The sequence below is a fragment of the Equus quagga genome, chromosome 18 (assembly GCF_021613505.1).
Source record: "Equus quagga isolate Etosha38 chromosome 18, UCLA_HA_Equagga_1.0, whole genome shotgun sequence".
Lineage (NCBI taxonomy): Eukaryota > Metazoa > Chordata > Mammalia > Perissodactyla > Equidae > Equus > Equus quagga.
In genome coordinates, this window is record NC_060284.1 from 8,315,577 (window position 1) to 8,335,266 (window position 19,690).

General features: G+C 36.8%; 1 protein-coding gene across 3 annotated transcripts in view; it reads left to right on the plus strand.

Annotated features, from left to right (window-relative positions):
• Positions 1–19,690, plus strand: part of SRSF11 (serine and arginine rich splicing factor 11) — a 43,598-nt gene that overhangs the window by 22,422 nt on the left and 1,486 nt on the right. For all 3 annotated transcript variants that reach the window (XM_046645276.1, XM_046645278.1, XM_046645277.1), the window contains 9 exons: positions 1,740–1,849; positions 3,807–3,899; positions 4,947–4,996; positions 6,417–6,544; positions 8,460–8,541; positions 12,837–12,968; positions 15,896–15,985; positions 19,045–19,140; positions 19,545–19,683. In XM_046645276.1, the coding sequence (XP_046501232.1) occupies positions 1,740–1,849; positions 3,807–3,899; positions 4,947–4,996; positions 6,417–6,544; positions 8,460–8,541; positions 12,837–12,968; positions 15,896–15,985; positions 19,045–19,140; positions 19,545–19,683 (920 nt within the window). The remainder of the gene's footprint in view (positions 1–1,739; positions 1,850–3,806; positions 3,900–4,946; positions 4,997–6,416; positions 6,545–8,459; positions 8,542–12,836; positions 12,969–15,895; positions 15,986–19,044; positions 19,141–19,544; positions 19,684–19,690) is intronic.

The following is a 19,690-nucleotide window of genomic DNA, read 5'->3' on the forward strand; positions in this document are numbered from 1 at the left end:
TTCTACACATTCATGCAGTATTTCATGGTTCTATCAAAGCAGCAGTAAAAAAAATACTCTTGACGCATGAAAATTAACTGGTGAGGGGCCTCATTGCTATTTTTAAATTGTAGTTTTATTTTTAAATAGTCTTTTTTTAAATCAGAGGATCAGATGCATGACTTTTTTTTTAATGGATGCAGATCTTCTATCAGGTGTCTCACAATAAATTCAAGAGGATTTTAGTTTGCCAGAAATGTTGCAAATGCACTAATTTGAGTAAGATGTTGATAAGTAATATTATCCTCTTGAGACATAATTTTGCATGCAAAATTATCCCATAATCTGTGAAGGTTTGTTAATATTAATGCATTACTGCCCTATATCTAAATGATCTTCTCCCCACTCCCCCTCCATAACTCTTGGTATCTAAATTGATGACAGCTCTGACACAAGCAAGATAACAGTGCTGTGTAGTATACATTTGTTTATATTATCGGCACTTCTCAGTATAGGTGGAAGGAACCATTACCTTTATTTAACAGTGGTTTTTCTTTTTTGTTGTTGTGTTTTACAGTTCTTTTCCCTGGTTCAGCCTGAACTATATACCAGGCCCTGCTGAAAATACCACCCAACAGTTTTCTTCTGCAGCTTATCCAGTTTCTCTTAAGTGCCCTGTACATATTGTATGTTTTATGATGAGATGCAGTTTCTTAATATGTATTACAGAAATACTACTGGTATTTACAAATATGTAGTTTAATTGTATTATTGAACTCTCATTTTGGGGGCTTGGGCACATTAACAGCTTAATCCATCTGTATAGGGCTTTTGCTGTTGGATAGAATTTAAATTGTCTGCATAAATATTTGTCTTAGGACCCTTAGTTTTTATCTGAATACACAGATTAGGCTTTAAAAACAGACACACATGTCGTTTTTGGCTTTAGGAGTTTGGCTAAGTTAGCTTTTGAACTGACACTGTATAGCAGCATTTTTTGGTATGGTTAGCATGGCACATGTTGGAACATAGAGCATTTTACTGTACAGGTAAGGAATGTGCCATGTTGTTTTACCTATTCTCTCTCTTTCTCTCTCACTCACTCCCACACACACATCCCGTGTGTATTCAGAGACCTTCAGAAACGTTCATGTTCGTTTTCATGAGTCAGCAAAAGCCCTACCCTTGATTCCAACAGAATATTTCCTTTACATACTTTTCTTCTCTTAATTTTTACGAAATTTGTATGGTAGGTGTAAAAGAAAATCATAGTAACTGTACCATATTATTAACCCCTAAATCAAACTTTTTTTGTCTTGTGTATCTTGATTTTTCTGTGTGCTTTATAGTGAAGCAGCCGACACGAGTCGTTGTTCATAAAACAGCTTTTGAAAGTTGAGAGCACACCCCTGGAGAACCGACTGTGCTTGCTTACGTTTGGTTCATGACTTAAAAATCGAGTACAGGTGATGAAATCTTGGCAGTGTTAACAAAAAAGTAGTGTGTATTGTGCTATTTTTTTTTTACTCTAGAAACTTAACCATTTGTAGAGAAAAAGGAAACAAATTTTCACACATTGAAGTTTCATTCTGACATAAAATTAATGATAAATAATCATAGAAATCAAGCTTTATATTTTAGCGAACATAAGTACTTTCAACAAACTCAGGTGGTGTATCAGGGAGACATTTTCTGGGTGTTTTTGTGTGTTTTCTGTCTTGGAAAAGAGTATGTTCTAATGCAAGGATGTTTCCCTGCAGGAGTTATTCCTGATGAGACTAAGGCTTTGTCTCTGTTGGCACCAGCTAATGCAGTGGCAGGTCTTCTGCCTGGTGGTGGACTCCTGCCTACCCCTAACCCACTTACCCAGGTACTAATTCTGTTGAATTCTTAAAGGATGGAAAGGAACACAATTGTGGATATAGCTAAACATATTTGAGCTTCTGAAGTGTTGTGACTAGTTCCCAGAGTGATAGCACATGTGCACAAGATTATAAAAGGCTATATTGTAATCATAAGTACTAAAGAGAATCTCTTAGAAGTTTGCATTTTTAGAACATTCTGAAAATTATAAATACCTGTGATACTGGTTTTGCCACTGGCTCTTAACCCATAAGTAGCTGTGTGAAACAGAATCTCATGAGGCATAGACTTCTGTTGAACACACTGTTAAAATAGTATGTTCATTTGCCTCAGGAAAGAAAATAAAGGTGAAATTCAGACTTCTGGGTTTTTTTCTTTTTTTCTTTTTCAACGTCCTGTGATCTTTTGCTCTTATCTTGGGGTTTGAATTAAGTAGGTAGCTTGAAATGAAGATGAATTCTTGATGGAGATTTTTGATACAGAGAAGATGAAGTATAAAGTTGGTGAAAAGTTTTACTGGGTGATGTTTCTAACCCTGAGAATGCTGTAAAAAGCATATTATTTTGGAACTAAAAGACTCTTTAAATATCATATATTCTAACCACTCAGATTGTAACTGGTCAGTGGTTTCCCAGATGATAGCAAATGATGAACTTCACCTTGAACTTTATAGCAGTGTTTCTATTATATCATTTTGCCTGTCCAAATAGTTCAGTTAACTATTAAGTGAACTGAACAGTATCTTAGAGAATGAGATCAGGAATTTTCAGTATGACTTTGTTACTTAATCTCTAGGGGTTTTTTTACTTATAAAATGAGGATCTTGATAATTTGTAGATACCTTTGATGTATAAAATTGTGTAATAACTAAGATAGCCATTTTTGTAGTAGTATTAACATGGTATTTTAACTGGACTCAGTGAACAGTTAAATTACAGAAAGTTTGATACCTTATGTTTACTCAATATTAATTGAAACTAGGAGAACTTTTAGCACAGTGCTTATAAAGAAGGTCAAACTGCCTCCAAAGACTATAGGATTTTGCATGGTTCGTGTCTATTAAATTATCGATTACTCAGAATTATGTCAGGCAGGAGACAGAACCACACAGCAATTTGAACAGGAAAAGTTTACTAGTAACAGATTACTGGGGGAAGCCTAATGAATACAGGAATTTCAGGGATAGGAAGCAATTACTTCTAGCGCTGAGACAGAAAGAACACAGGAAAGAACATTTAGATGAAAGGGACCTCCATTTCCCCCTCGAGGCTAAGGTTCAGACCTCCTTTGAAAGGGTGGATAGTAGGGAAGTTCTTTGGGGGCCACAGAAATTGCTAGGAAGCTACCCAAGAGGATGCCACTGAAACTCCCTGAGAGGCGAAGGCCGCTGGATATCCCATATAGTATTGCAATAATAGTCAGAGATGGGACATAGGAACCAGGAAGAGAAACCCCTTCCACAATTAGTGTCCTTTCAGCTCCCCCTACGGATAAAGCTTAACATCATGTCGGTTGTCAAAGGAGAAATAAGGGTGTTGCTTTCAGTATCACAAAGCAGACACTGAACAGTAGATTTGGAGGGGAGAAGCAATAAATAGAATTGGCACAAGAATGTATTGAAAAGTTTTGTATTTTTTCTAAATTCTGATTTTAGGTATAAATATGCTGTAATGAGTGAAAAATGTGGCCAGCGTATATGGCAGGGGTAGGCAAACTATAGGGCTTGGGCCAGACCCCCATTTTTGTTAATTCTTATTGGAACACAACCATGCCTGTTTGTTTATGTCTTGTCTAGGACTGTTTTCGAGCTACAGTGGCATAGTTGTGTAGTTGCAACAGAGTCCACATAGCCTACAGACTTAAACTCGTTATTATTTGGCCCTTTAGAGGAAAAGAAAAAGTTCACCCCCTGGTATAATGAACAGAAATGAAATTTTAAATAAATAAAATTTGTAATCTCACAGATTGGTGCTGTTCCACTGGCTGCTTTGGGAGCTCCTACTCTTGATCCTGCCCTTGCTGCACTTGGGCTTCCTGGAGCAAACTTGAACTCTCAGGTATAACTTAATGCTCTTCAACTTTGAGCCCGTTTTTATAATTAAAGAATTTATTTCATTAACTGCTAGTTTGCATTCCAAGAGCAGGAGATAAGTGGTTAAGATAGTGCAGTAGTAATTTTCTCTTATGTAAACTCGGTAAAAGAAGATTTACAAGCTCACTGTATTATTAGCCCCTTCCCCATTAAAGAATGTCTCTTTTTATGTAGTTTAAAGAGTAGATTCACAGGAAGCCAGCATGACATCAGTATCTTATGGAGTCAGAATAAATAGTTGGGAAAGGATGGGAATGTGGTTTTATCATTTGTTTTCCTCTTATTTACTGACTTGGAAATTTTGGTTTTCTCTCATTGTAATCTTTTTTCTGAAGTTTTTACTCTGGAAATCTCTCAATTATTATACTGGCTAAGAACTCTGAGTTTTGTTTTACATGGTTTTGGTTTTTGGGTTTTGGGTTTTGGTTTTTTTTGAGGAAGATTATCCCTGAGCTAACTGCTGCCAGTCCTCCTCTTTTTCCTGAGGAAGCCTGGCCCTGAGCTAACATCCGTGCCCATCTTCCTCTACTTTATATGTGGGACGCCTACCACAGCACGGCGTGCCAAGCAGTGCCATGTCCGCACCCGGGATCCGAACCCGTGAACCCCGGGCTGCCTAAGCGAAACATGGGAACTTATCCTCTGCGCCACTGGGCTGGCCCTACATGTTTCTTTAATATGTTACTTTCCCTCAGAAAGTCTTAAAATAAGCAGCAGGTAATTGTTAAGTAAGATCTAGACTGTTCAGCTTCTCAATCTTTATATTTCACTTGCTAAAGCAGCTCTGAATATCCAGTACTATAGCCACTGATGTCTCCTGTTTCTTTTTATTTTTTTAATGTGGCTACTAGACACCTTATAATGTGACATTTGTCTGGCATTATATTTCTGTTAGTCATCGTTATGCCTAGAACATGTTACTTTTTGGAGCTTTACCAGATTGTCTTAGGATAGTTCAACATACTGAAAAATTGTTTTGTGTGTTCTCACTGTTATATTTTTGTTTTTGCAGTCTCTTGCTGCAGATCAGTTGCTGAAGCTTATGAGTACTGTTGATCCCAAGTAAGGATTTTTTTTCTGTATCCACTGTGATATGGATATAGTATGTGAATGTTTAGAGAACAGTTATTTTTTGATAGTTAAAAAGAAAGTTATTTCTAGGCATGCAATATATAATTCTGTTTTCAAGAAACAAGGAGAGAAACCCAAGACAAGCCCGTCTGTAAAGGGTTTTGTTTTAGTGTAATTTGAGTCTTTCAAAATAGTTGTAAAAAGCTTATCCCGGGATAACAGGAAAAGAGCTAAACATTATCTTTAGTTGATTCATTTGAAAAATATATATTGACTACCTACTATAAGCTCATGCCTTTGTAGCATTTATGTTGTAGTCAAGATGGGAGACATTATTTCAATACAGTAAAGCATGTGTATCCAACCAGAGGAAGTAAGAGGTGCTTACTACATGGAGAAGAACTTAGTTTGAAGATCACAGAAGCTAAGCCCCGGGGAATGAATCCATGTTGGGGAGGCAGAAGGGGGGAAAGCACTATCCTAGAGCAAAGGAGTAGTACATATCACACAATAATTGCCAACGTTGTCTTTTAGGTGCTTTGAAAAATTCTCTTTATGCAGTAACTGTTAGGTTTCCTGCTTGATATATAACAGTCATAAGATGTTTTAATTGGTAATTTCTTGGTATATTAAATTTGGACTTAATCCTTTTTCTCCTTAACTTGGTGAAAGTCACTGTCAGTAAGTGGGAGAGCATGGGGGGAGGGAGGGCAGACTCTATAGTCGTTAGTAGTTATTCGCCTTTTTTCTTAAAAATGATTAGATAAAATCCAAGCATATATCTTCCACCCAGCTTATAGAATAAAATATCATCAATGCAGTTGAATTCCCCGTGTACACATTGTCTGTATTTCCCACTCTTCCCACAGATAACTACCATCCTAAATTTGGTGTCTTTAATTTTTTCTCACATGTATAAACACTAAGGTGCATGTGTAGCCTTTCCTGTCAGAAATTTGATGAGTAACTTTTGTGTGCCGTTGGCCTCTGCATCAGTTTCTCCCCATCTGCAAACTTAAAAGTAATGCTCTTCCACAACAAAATTATGATGTTGCAGAAAGGTTTTAAATCTGATGGAGAGTTCTATTAATCAAAAATCTTCAGCATCAGCATGTTCCTATCTACTAGCCTTTCTCAAAATGTCTTTATAGAATGTTAATGGATGTTCAGCAAAATTAAATAGATGTTTTTCTTATTCCAGGTATCTCTGAGTCTTTAAAGTGCAAGTGCCATTGTAAATGTTCAAAAGGATACTAGACTGTATATGGTTTTACCAAAATTGGAATCCTCCCCCTCTTTTTCAAGGAGTATCTTACTAAAATGATGATAGCTGAAACATGTATTATATTTATTTGAAGTACTGTTTTGCATTTTTAAATATTTCAGATCTCAATTTTTGATTCTGTTTCAGGTTGAATCATGTAGCTGCTGGTCTTGTTTCACCAAGTCTGAAATCAGATACCTCTAGTAAAGAAATAGAGGAAGCCATGAAGAGAGTACGAGAAGCACAGTCCCTTATTTCTGCTGCTATAGAACCAGGTAAAATACATTTATGTGATTGTGTTGAATCTTAAATTATATGATTGTTGGCAAAAATGATTCTTGAATAAGTTTGGAAATTTGTCAAATAATACTCTAGTCATTTTTTGATTTTCCAAGTTCTGATAAAAGATCGTGTACTGGAACAATCCTCAGTCGGGGGATGGGGAGGTGGGGAGTTGTTACCCAGACATATTTGGGAATATCTGGAGACATTTAGTTATCATGCCGATACCAACTGCATCTAGCTGGTTGAGGGCTAAACGTCATTCTCTGTATACAGGACAGGTGCCACCTCCCTCCTCCCAAGCAGAGGATGATCCATTCCAAAATGTTAGCAGTGCCTAGGTTTATCTAATACTTGGTGTGATATTTTGGTTGTTTTTAGTTTATGGTTTTTTGGTGGTTTTTCATCATTTATGTTTTCCTATGTTGGGATAGCCTAATTGATTTTAGTCTTTAAGTCTTTGACCAAGAGAACCTACTGTAGATGCTTCTGTTTGTCATTTGTTTAAAGAAGAACAAGTACCTTATTCTTTGCAGATTGTCTTTTCAAGATGAAATGAAAGGTCATCTCATTGTCTGTATATATTTGGATCTTTGGTCCTGGATTTTTTTCCTCCATTAAATAATGTTTTATTAATTTTCAATTCTTATTTCTTAATAAGTAGGAAGGCTTTTAATATGTATAGTATTAGACAAATGCTTTTTAAGTATAATATTGGCTAAATTATTACCAAGTGCTTTTATGTGTGTTAGCTCATTTAATCAGCAAAACATTATATAATTAGCCCAAGGCCCCATGGTAAGCAGGAGGAGCTTTAGACACACTACTGGATCTGTGACTCCAAAGCTGGAACGCCATGCAGAACTGTTTCTCTTTTTGTTGAAAACTCATAACTGGAATGACTAAAAGTGGTTTCTTTATGAATTCCTCCCTCCCCCCGATTTTTGTTAGTTTATTATTAATAATGACATTCACAATAAATTGCATCGTGTTAGTGAAATGATGTAAATGGGAAAGAGGAACTCATTCTCACTTTGTCCATGTGTGAAGAATGCAGTGGCTTTATTTCTCTTGTTATTCCCAAGTGAAATGAATTTCTTGTGTCATTTAAAAAATAGGAAATAGAGACAAATCATTCTAGATCTGTCTCCTACACTTACACAATTGAAAATTTTTGAGAAGGAGAGGAGACAGATTAAGAAGAGAGCTAGCTTATGAATATCCAGTTCTGTCACAGAATACAGTGAGAACAGTGAATGAATCGTGACTTTCTGGATCTGGAGGCCAAATATGGAGCCTGTGTATCAGCGTCTTTAACGTAAATATACATGAATTTATTTAAGCAAAGGAACATAGAGCTAAGTGGTGAAGAAAGAACATTTGCTGGAGCAAGAATTTAAAATATTTATATTTTTATTTATTATAAACTTAGTTATTTTACAGTTAAATGCTGGTTGGGGAGATGTTAATACATAAACGTGTGAAAATTAAAGTTTTAATCTGTGTGAATTGTAGCTATGTTTTGGAAAGTAGAACCTAGGAATGGAAAAAGGGACTCTTCACTTAGAAACCTCTAAAGAATAAAGAATGTGGAAGATAATCCTTTTCATAGAGAGTTTTATGGACGACACTTCACAGCCTCCCAAGTCTAGCAAATGAAATAGTCAGGGGAACCTTTGGATAACTGAAAATTAGAATTCTCATTTGGATCTACCAAAAGCCTTGATAATTTGTCGAAGCTTTAGTTAAGTGATGCATTCTCACTGTAAAATGATCGCTTATAACATTTAAAGATTATATATAAAAGCTAAAAATTAAGATAAATTCTTACAGTAACTTCTGAATGGGAATAATCTTCCCATTTGTTTGATGATTTCTAAATCTAGATTCCTTTTCTTTTAAATCCAGATAAAAAAGAAGAAAAACGGAGGCACTCACGATCAAGGTCACGTTCCAGGAGGAGGAGGACTCCCTCATCTTCCAGGCACAGGTTAGATTGATTGCTCTTGATAGTCTGTTGTACCTTAGACACAGGGAATTTCTGTATCTTGCATCCTTCTTAATTTGCTACCTGTTAACCTGCTAGCTCCTGGTTAAAGTGTGTTTTACTAATCACTCCTGTTAGCAGAGTGTGTGAACAAGTGTTCACATGTATAAATGGAGAAAAGGGATAGGCTAAATAGATGATTGATCCTTTAAAACCCAAAACAATCCAGAGATCAGAGGACTAGGTGCTGGGATATGAACACTAAACTGAGTTAGTATGCAAAGAACAGTGTACTTGAAACTTGTAAATTCTAGTTCTGACTTTCCACTAGACTCTGAAATTTTTAATTTGGGAGGTCATTATACAACCTGCAGATTACCCATCTAATGCATGAATATTTGCAGTGACGATTTGCTATGCTTTTTTGAGTATCGTCCTTTTATCCTGCCTAGAGTAAGACTAAATCAATTTATTCTCTTTTCTACATGATGTTCCTGTATAAATGTATAAGGTTTTCTTTAGACCAGGGGCTTTGGTATTAGGACCTTCTTTATACTTGTAGAAAATAGGAGAAGCCCAAAGAGCTTTTGTGTATATCACTAATAGCTATCGATGTTGACCATATTAAAATTTAAAACTCATTTGAAATAACAATAGTAAACCTGTTCGTATTAGCATGGCTTTGAAACAAAACTTTTCAAAAGAATTAGAAGAGTGGCTTTGTTTTACTTCTTTGCAAATCTCTTTAATGTTTAGCTTAATAGAAGACAGGTATAGCATTCTGTATTCAACTTACTGCAGTGTATTTTGGTCAGCGTATGTAGAAAATCTGACTTTACACAAAACAAAGATGTAGTTGGAAAAGGGGAAAGTAATTTTATAGTCTTCTCAGGTGATTGTGAAGAGTATTCTTTGATATAACACCAAAACTTGACAAGTGATAGTTTCTTAAAAGATAATTGCAATATGGAATCTGAAACCATAATAATGAACCTTTCATATTCTGTTGCATAAAAATGTATTGATCTTCCTTACATTTTGAAAGGATCTTTTTCCCAGGCATGCTTTTGTAAAATTATGCATCAGTGGTTTGCAGAATAATTGATTCATTGCGTTATGCAAGTTTTCAAATGTTAACACGTTTTGTTAGACAATATCAAAAAATGACACTTGATAATATTACCACAAATCTCATCAGAAAACTCTTAAGTATTAGGAAGATGTCAAGGTCACAATTGTGGATTGATTTTTTCCAGAATTTCATTTTCTCTTGAAAGCTCAGATTTTACTATTGGCAACAAATTCAGTTGTTTTCCTTGAAATGATAGGCATCATTCATTTTTCAAGAAAATGTCTGCCAAATACCCAAGTCTGAATAACCGTAGTTTGTCAGTTGTTCTTTCAAGTAAACGTGATGTTTCATGGGAGAAGCAATTCTTTAAGCTCAAAACTCAATCATGTGTCTTCCTTGATACAGCTATTGAACTTTAATAAGTATCAGAAGTGATTTATGCCTACTTCCCATTTTATCGCACAGAATATTGTTCAAGGGACTAGGTACAGTGTTGCTCCTCAATAATACTACTACTTGAATAGTACTCAAGGGACTAGATTTAATAAAGTTAGTAGTTTTTACTGCTTCATCAAGGACATCCTTACTGAAAATGGCTTTTTATTTCTCTTTTCTTGTACTGCAAGTGCATACTGCAAATGCCAGTGAACAATGCAGTGACTTCTAGGGCAGTTCTGTTGCCGCTCCCTTGATTTCTGCTAAGGAAATGCCAGCACTCTTACACCACCTTTGCTTTTCCACGTTAGTGCACGTCAGCACAGTGATGAAAAGGGCAAAACGTCTTATTTTGGAAATAATTTCAACCTTGTGGTCGAATGACCTTGTCAAGTCGTTTCTTGGACTTCGTCTTAGTCCATTCAGCTGCTATAGTAGAATACCATAGATTGGGTGGCTTATAAACTAGAAATTTGTTTCTCACTATTCTGAAGGCTAGGAAGATCAAGGTGCCGGCAAATTCGGTGTCTGGTGAGGACTCACTTCCTTGCTTGTTGTCACCCATCTTTTCTCTGTGTCCTCACATGGTAGAGTGGGCGAGGGGTCTCTGAGATCTCTTTCATAAAGGTATTAATCCTATTGATGAAAGTTCTACCCTTAGGACCTAATCACCTCCCCAGGGCCCACCTCAAAATACCGTCTCACAGTGTTCAGCCTGGTTTATCTTTCCACACTCATCATTTGCCACTCCAAACAGTTAACCACAGTATTACTTGCCTGAGCATGTCGTTTTCCTTATCCCTCCGTGTTTTTGCTCACGATGTTCCTTTCCACCTAAAGCTCTTTCCCACATCTTCATCTCATAAGAGAAACTCCTTTTTTCTCGGTTCCAGATACAGCTAAAATTTTATTCTTATGTGAAGTGTTGTTACTACTTACAGTCCTGATCTTCCAGAACAGTGCTCTCATAGCTTTATATATCACTTAAAAACGTTTGCAAAAAGAGAGCCTGTGTCTTTTTCTTCTGTGTATACCAAGTACATGGTAGGACTCTCAGATTTTAGTTAGAACTACTTTATATGACCAGTGGGAAATAACAGTGAAACCTTTGTTTCCCTGAACAAAGTGTTTTTGGACACTTGTAATAACACATCATAACACATAATTATGGGTTGTGTAGTATCTTGAGCATCTTGGCATATAAAATGACCGTTACTTCCAATAAGCTTTTTTACTTTGATATATAATGTGCTAATCTCTGTATTTTTCCATGTTGAAAAGCTCACATAAGCTAGTAAGTGAAGTCAGGCACTATAGTAATTGCCCAAGGGTACAGTGGTGAAAAAGGTAAACATATTTAACTCCTTGTCCTTTTGGAGCTTACAGAAAGATAAGGTAAGCATTACAGGAAAATTTCCTATGATACACTCATGTTATTGAGAGGGATTGTTTCAGTAAATAGTTTCAGATATAGTAAAAAATGATTAAAATAAAAATTTATTGAATTTGATCAGACTCTACTGATGTGTTTTGAAACTGCTGTTTTGGAGAATGATGGCAACCAAAGCTATATTAGCATATCGGTAAGAGGAAAGAAGGGAGTCAGTGTTTAATGTATATGCCTGAGCCACTGAGCTGGACTTCATAATTTTGTTTCAATTACAAGTATTCTGTGATATAAGTGCCTTTATTGTTTTTTTTCGACTGCCAAAGTAATAGCCTCAAAGAGGGTAAATAATGAATGCTCTCAGCTGGTTTATAAATGATAGTTGAACACAAATCTCCAGTTCTAAAATGTCTATCCTCTGGCACCTTGAAAAAGTGAAGGCAAAAAGTTTAGACTGTATTTGAAATTTTTCATAGAAAGAGGTTGAGTGGTCACTAGAAGTTAAATGATCAAGTCTAAGCAAAGGACTGTAATTTATTTTTAACTATTATTAATATAGAAGAAAATAAAATGTAGGAAGGAGGATCAGTGACAACCTCAAAGGTTAATTGTGCTTCAGTCCTGAGAGAGAAAGTATAGAAGTGGGGGAGAGGGTACAGAGAGAAACATTTCTATTACATGATTGGAAAGAGATGATTATATAGAGACGGTGGTATGTTGAGTGGAAATGAGAGAAAAAGAGGCAGTTTGAACTGAATTGTGTATATCTACATGAGGCCTACGTTACTTGAATTTCTCTTAAAGTGTAAATCAAAGAAGTGAAATATATTTTGGAGAACAAGAATCAGAAATCATAGAAGGCAGCACACACTGTGGTTTCTATTTATAAAATGGGAATAGTAGTGGTACCTACTTTATAGGCTTATGAGGATAAATAAGTTAGTATTTGTAAAGCACTGATAAGCATATATAAGTGTTTGATAATTTTAGAGTTAGCCTGCAATATTGAGGAATCAAATAAATGCATATTAAAGTGCTATGTAATTGTGAAAGATGATGCAAATGAACCAGATATTTTTTATTTTCATTTATTCTCAAGAGGTATTTTTAAGTTCAGAGTTGTAATTTCAGTGGGCATGGAAGGACTAGTATTACAGGTTGACCAAAAGATTAAAAGATGAGGAATTCCAGGTGTTAAAAGGTATTACTAAATTCTGGAGTATCAAAGATGTTTATTGTATGGGCTAAATAAATAATGGCAGCAACTGATGGGAAGTTATCCCACCTTACTGATGGTTAGCCCATATGTCTGAATCTTTTGTCTGATGCTAAGTGAAATAGTCTCACACAGAGCTAGTCTTTGTCCATTTATATGCATGTGTTGGCATCCTTTTATATTGTCAGGCGGTCAAGAAGCAGATCGAGGAGGAGATCGCATTCTAAGTCAAGGAGTAGGCGACGGTCCAAAAGTCCACGCCGGAGAAGATCTCATTCTAGAGAGAGAGGCAGACGGTCAAGGAGCACGTCAAAAACCAGGTACGGCAGACTGTTAATATTGGGCGGGAAGATAAATTTTAAAGTTCTCAAGACCTCAAATATTGTGCTGCTTGATGATAAAAGAGGTAATGATGAGTGATAGGGCCAGACTGGGGAAGAAACTGTTCAAAGTTGAGGAGGCTCATATTTCTTCTCTTGTTCTCCTGTGTAAACTTGAGATTTCTGCCTGTAGCTGAAGGCTTAGATAAAATTTGTTTGTAGTAAAAATTCTAGCTATCCTACTACCTTCTTTCATTTCCTTCTTTCCATGCAACTACTGCTAAGGAGTTAATGCTGTCAGTCATTCCTCATGCTATGCCAAAAGAGTTTGTATGGCAGACAACCATGCCTTAATTTATCTTTATATATCTTATCATTAACACCTTATAAAAAACATTTATTAAGAATTGCTATACGCCAGGGGCTGGCCCAGTGGCATAGCAGTTAAGTGGGCATGTTCCGCTTCAGCAGCCCGGGGTTCGCCAGTTCGAATCCCGGGTGCAGACATGGCACCACTTCGCAAGCCATGCTGTGGTAGGCGTCCCACATATAAAGCAGAGGAAGATGGGCACAGATGTTACCTCAGGGCCAGTCTTCCTCAGCAAAAAGAGGAGGATTGGCAGCAGTTAGGTCTGGACTAATCTTCCTCAAAAAAAAAAAAAGAAAAGAATTACTATACACCAGATACTGAACCCTACTTGGAGAGTCGCCTACCTCATGATTTGGGACCAGTAGAGAGTTACAGTGAGGATTCATCAAACAACAAACATTCTCACCTTAACAATTTTATTTTGATTTAAACATGCATTCAATAATCAATCTTTCTCATATAGGGCCAAACCCTTTTAAATTAGTATACGTAGCCTTGATTAACACATACCAAATCACTGTTTTTTCATTTGAACCACCTCTGAAGCGACGGGAACTCTATCACTTGATAAAGTGCCTAGATTTTTATTCTATTTTCCCATTCATAGTTGTCACACACACACAGTTTTGAAAGTTATTTTTTTAGCAGTGATCCTTTATCTCTTTCTAAAATATTTACCTTAATTTTCTAGAAGCAGTCCTTTATTTTATACTACTTTATCCGTTTATATATTTAATTATATAAGGACAGCTGGAGGCCAACAAAATTTATTCTTGGTAAGCATGTAACTCACCTGGGAACAGAGGTTCTGGGATAGCTTTACTGAGCGTTCAGCCTGTAACAAGGCTTTTAGTCATGTTTTACAGTGAGTCATCTCTTCATCCAGTCAAGCAAGCAAACAAGCTTGCTAAATGAAACAGCTATCATACAAAAGAATTTGGCATTCCTTCCCTCCAGAAACTTTATCCTAGGAGAGAAATGGATGTAACTACAAAGGAAGGGCCATTGTTAGCGATGTTGGAGGAGGCTTGATTGGGAAGTGACTCTGAGTATTAAATTCCTGATAGATTTGACTGGATTCCATGAGGGGCATGCTTTCAGGTAGAGAATGTTGTTTACAAAGTTAGCATGAATTCTTGAAATAGCAAGTATTTTGGTGTAGGAAGATGAGGAAGTGAGACCAGAGACGTGTAAGACAATCACACAGAAGCCTTTGTTGTTCACACTAAGGAGTTTGCACCTGATCCAGGAGGCAGTGGAAATAGATTGAAAAGTGGTGAACAGGGAGTTAATACCCTCAAGTTAGTGCTTTGTAAGATTTCTGGTAGAGAGTGAAAGATCAACTTATGGAAAACATGACTGGGACCCTTTACGGAACTGTGACAGTAACCTCGGAATTAGATTATGATAAAAACTTGAATGGAGAGCAGGGTGACCAACAAAGGGAGGGAATGAAATGGAGAATATAGGGCGAGAGGATTAGCCTAGAACAGCGAAAGTGATCCTTTAATCTCTAAAACTACAGATTAGTTGAGGATAAGATTGTGTTTCTGGGTGTTAGGGACATCTCATTCAACAAATATATTGTTATCCTTTCCCCAGAGTGAAGGGGAGAGTGGCCATCTTTTGGGGGGAAATTGCTGTGGGGAATAAAGTTTACAAGGATCTCTAAGAAGATTTAGAGTGAGGTATGGTTGTAGTAACAGTCCATTGTGATGGGATATTTTTCCAATAGCACTGAATAGCCTAGAATATATAGCAGCAGGAAAAATGATAGAAGGTTGGGTTGATCCATGAGGTTAACGTTGGGGTGTGTGCTTTGGAAGACTATTGATAGTATTGTGATTAATTTTGGTAGTGGTGTTATGGATTTGAGCCTGAGAGGAGAGGACATAGAGTCATGGTGGGCTGGGGAACTGGCACTCAGCTGAGAGAAAAAGGAGTGTTGAAGAGCCCAGAGACTATCATTAAAAGTATTGGTGTTTGTTGCAGGACCTACTAAGAAGCTCAACATCCTTAATTGTGTTCTCACCACATAGTCTGCTTTACTTTATTGGAGAGAAGTTTTATGTGGAATCCCAAGAAAATAGGGTTTTTTTAAAAAACAGTTATTTACCAGAGATATACCACTTGAGCACTATTGTTTCTATACAGTTCTTTCAGAATAACGTTCTTATTTTAAGAATCAGATTAGGGGGCTGGCCCCGTGGCTGAGTGGTTAAGTTTGTGTGCTCCGCTGCGGCAGCCCAGGGTTTCGCTGGTTCAGATCCTGGGCACGGACATGGTACCACTCATCAGGCCATGCTGAGGTGGCATCCCACATGTCACAACTAGAAGGACCCACAAGTAAAATATACAACTATGTACTGGGGGGATTTGGGGAGAAAAAAAGCAGAAAGGAAAAAAAGGAAGAAGATTGGCAACAGTTGTTAGCTCAGGTGCTACTTTAAAAGAAAAAATCAGATTCGATCTCACTGTGCTTTTGTTTTTATTTGTAATGCTGTATAAATGTACCTTAGCTGAATCTTCTAATGCATAAATTGTGTTCATTTATTAGAGACAAAAAGAAAGAAGACAAAGAAAAGAAGCGTTCTAAAACACCACCAAAAAGTTACAGCACAGCCAGACGCTCCAGAAGTGCAAGCAGGTGAGGTGGCATCATGAATTCTTGGCATTGTTTTTAACTTTGTTTGCAAGGACATTAATAGGCTGTGAATTTTAAATGTTTTCCAGTACCTAGGCACGTATATCAGTATTAAGTTTTTTAAAGACAATTTGTGAGGAATAACCTAAAGTTCATCTTTCCTTTTACTTGATAATTTTGTGGTGTAAAGTGTATTTGAAGTAACCTGGAATTCAACAGTGGTTAGTTTTTACGTTTACTGTATGCATTTCACATCCTGATTTGGTTTGTTTGTGGTTTATTTCCTAGACATTTTGTAATGGCTAAAGTATTCTGAATTATTAGATTGAATTCTCCCTATTTTCCTTGTTTTTGCTGAGAAAGATTAGCCCTGAGCTAATATCTGTGCCAGTCTTCCTCCACTTTATATGTGGGTCACCACCACAGGATGGCTGACAGTTGGCATAGGTCCAGGCCCAGGATCCAAACCGTCCATCCTGGGCTGCAGAAGCAGAGTGCACCACTGCGCCATAGGGCCGGCCCCTACGTTAAATACATTTTATTATGTTAATTTATATTTAAATTAGCCACATGTTAATATCCAAAAGAATTTTATTTTCCATATATAGCAGTTCATCGATAAAATAATGGGAGGCAGTACAAGTTCTGATTTGTGTTATTCTTAGACTAGTAATTGTCTTTAACCTGCCATAGTGAGAATTCAGTGTTGCAAACTTTACTCCACAGACACACTTAACGTGGAATTCATGTGATGTTAGTAAGTGCTGGCCATACGTAGTTCCATTTTCTTCCAGTCTCATTTACACATGTATTGTTGCAGTGTTTTCTTAATCTTGATTATTTCAATTCACTAGGAGGCTCACTTACACACACCTTAACTCAAAATGGATGAGAGACCTGTGCAAGCTAAAACTAAAAACCTCTTAGAAGACCTTCATGATCTTGAATTTGGCAGTGGTTTCCTAGATAGGACACCAAGCATAAGCAACAAAAGGGAAATATAGATAACTTGGAGATCATAAAAATTAAAAACTTCTGTGTTTCAAAGAATACTATCAAGAAATTAAAGACAACCCACAGAGTGCTAGAAAATATTTGCAAATTATGTATCTGATAAGGGACTTGTATCTAGAATATATAAAGAACTATTATTACAACTCAATCATAGATAACCCAACTAAAAAATGGGCGAAGGATCTTCACTGACCTTCTCCAAAGAAGATATGCAGTGTCTGATGAGCGCCTGAAAAGATGTTCAGCGTTAGTCATCAGGACAGTGCAAATCAGAACCACTTCACACCCACTAGGTTGATTGTAAGCAGAAAGACGGATGATAACTAGTGTTGGTGAGGATGTGGAGAAAATTGGAACTCTGTACATTGCTGGTGTGAATGTAAAATGGTGCAGCTGCTTTGGAAAAAAAAATTTGGCAGTTCCTAAAAGAGTTAAACAGTTTTTTCACACAGCAGTTTCACTCCTAGGGATGTACCAAGAGAGAGAAAACATATATTCACCCAAAGCTTCTAAGGAAATGTTCATTGCAGCATAATTCATAATAACCAAAGTCAACCCAAATCCATTGACTACTATGGATAAACAAAATGGTGTATCCATACAGTGGAATATTATTCAGCGATAGAACAAAGTACTGATACATGCTACAACGTTGGATGAGCCTTGAAAACATTATGCCAGATGAAAGAAACCAGTCACAAAGGAGTACACGTTGTATGATTCCATTTATATGAAACGTCCAGAATGGGTAAATCCATAAAGACAGCAGATTAGTGGTTGAGCTGCGCTAGCTCAAGGGTGCGGAGGTTCTTTTCAGGGTGATGAACATTTTCTTAAAAGGTAAAGATATAAAAAAGGAAATGAAACCAGGTTCTAGTGTGCAAGGAAATGGCAAACCAGGTGATTGGTGGCAGAGGGGGCATAAGAGATGGGACGCACAACATACATTTTCTTACCTTAAAACCTGGAAACATTTTGTGCCCACTGCTTTGTTTAATGTACTTAATGATAAGTACCTTACCCTGCATGATTATTGGATCACTCTGAGTTAAGGCATATACTGTAAGTTTTTATTGAATACCTACGATGTGTTTGTAATTGTGCTACAGTCTGTCGAGGGGCACAGAAACATAAAATCTCTTCCATCGAGGGAATTTGGAGTAGCAGTTACCCAGAGCAATAGCAGAAAGTATGAGGCATACAGCCCTGACAAACTTAGTAAATATTTGAGGAGTGAAAATTTCTGTATGAGATTTCCAGGAAAGTGGAGGAGGTGGTCACAGGGGGCTGTGAGGGTTTTTAAAAAAACTTCATTTGGAAACCAGACAACTGAAAGGATGGGGTTTCATTGTTTTGTTAGTGCCTAAATCATATAATGGTCATCTTGCTAGTCCTGTAACTTTTGAGAATAGTGACAGAAGCAGAATTTTTTTTTTTTTTTTTTACACCCACAATTTAAAGAGGGGAAAGGCTGTACGTCTTCACACGGACTGCTCAGAGCAGGGCTGGGGGATGTGGTTTGCTGGAGGATGGGGGTCCATTTGATCTCCATGTTATCACTGACTCTGCTTCTCGGAATTTTACATAATGATTTAAAATTAGTTGTTTTTGTATTTTATTAGCAACTGCCTCCCATATCACCACTATTATCCTATACCTGTTCTAGCCACTGAACGTTAGAATCTAAAACTGATTTCTTAAAGAATAGTTTACTTTGGACTGTTTTTCCCTTTTAAATTAGAACTTTTGTTAATCATTCTTTCCTCAAGTTTAAGATTTCTAATGGTTTGATGACATTATGTCTTTAAGAAGAATTGCTAGAACTTCGAGTTTTCTTGAGGGCATTAAAAGAAAGGCATGTAGTTTGCAAAAGAAATGCAGTTGTTTGTTATTCGTTTGACTCTTCAGCTCAAAGCAGAGTTTGATTATCAGAATCCTGTTGTAGGAGTTCCTCATGGAGCTCTGTCGTAGACACATCTGCTATGATGTGTCTGCATTTTTGCAATAATACTGTATTTTAAAGTCAAGTTCGCACATTGTGGTTCTAGAGAGAGACGAAGACGAAGAAGCAGGAGTGGCACAAGGTCTCCTAAAAAGCCTAGGTCTCCTAAAAGAAAAGTATCTCGCTCACCATCCCCTAGGAGGTAAGAATATTAATCATTTAAATCGATCCTTTCTATTTTTCAGAAACTGGCAGTACTTTTTATTTTTAAAACTGTCCTAAAGTTTTTCTTCCTTTTCAGGAATTAAAGTGCTGAAGCACATATTGATCTGTCCCCTGTATGACTTGAGATGGGGTTGTAATAAACACTGTTTAGGATTGGGCCTTTAGACCCATAACCAAGTGATGGTCTTCTTGCCTGTATGTCTTGTGTGCAGCTTGTGTCCAGTGTTTTGAAATTGGGTCTTTGTCCTCTTTGTAGCCTGTGACCTTGGGTCAAGCTTGCCATCTAAACAAGTGTAAACATATTGCTACATTTAAGGGGGAAGCTTTTTGAGTGGTTCCTTTAAAGCATCTTTTGTTGAGAACATTTTACTGTCATCCTAGACATAAAAAGGAGAAGAAGAAAGATAAAGACAAAGAAAGAAGCCGAGATGAAAGAGAACGGTCAACAAGCAAGAAGAAGAAAAGTAAAGATAAGGAAAAGGATCGGGAAAGAAAGTCAGAGAGTGATAAAGATGTAAAAGTATGTT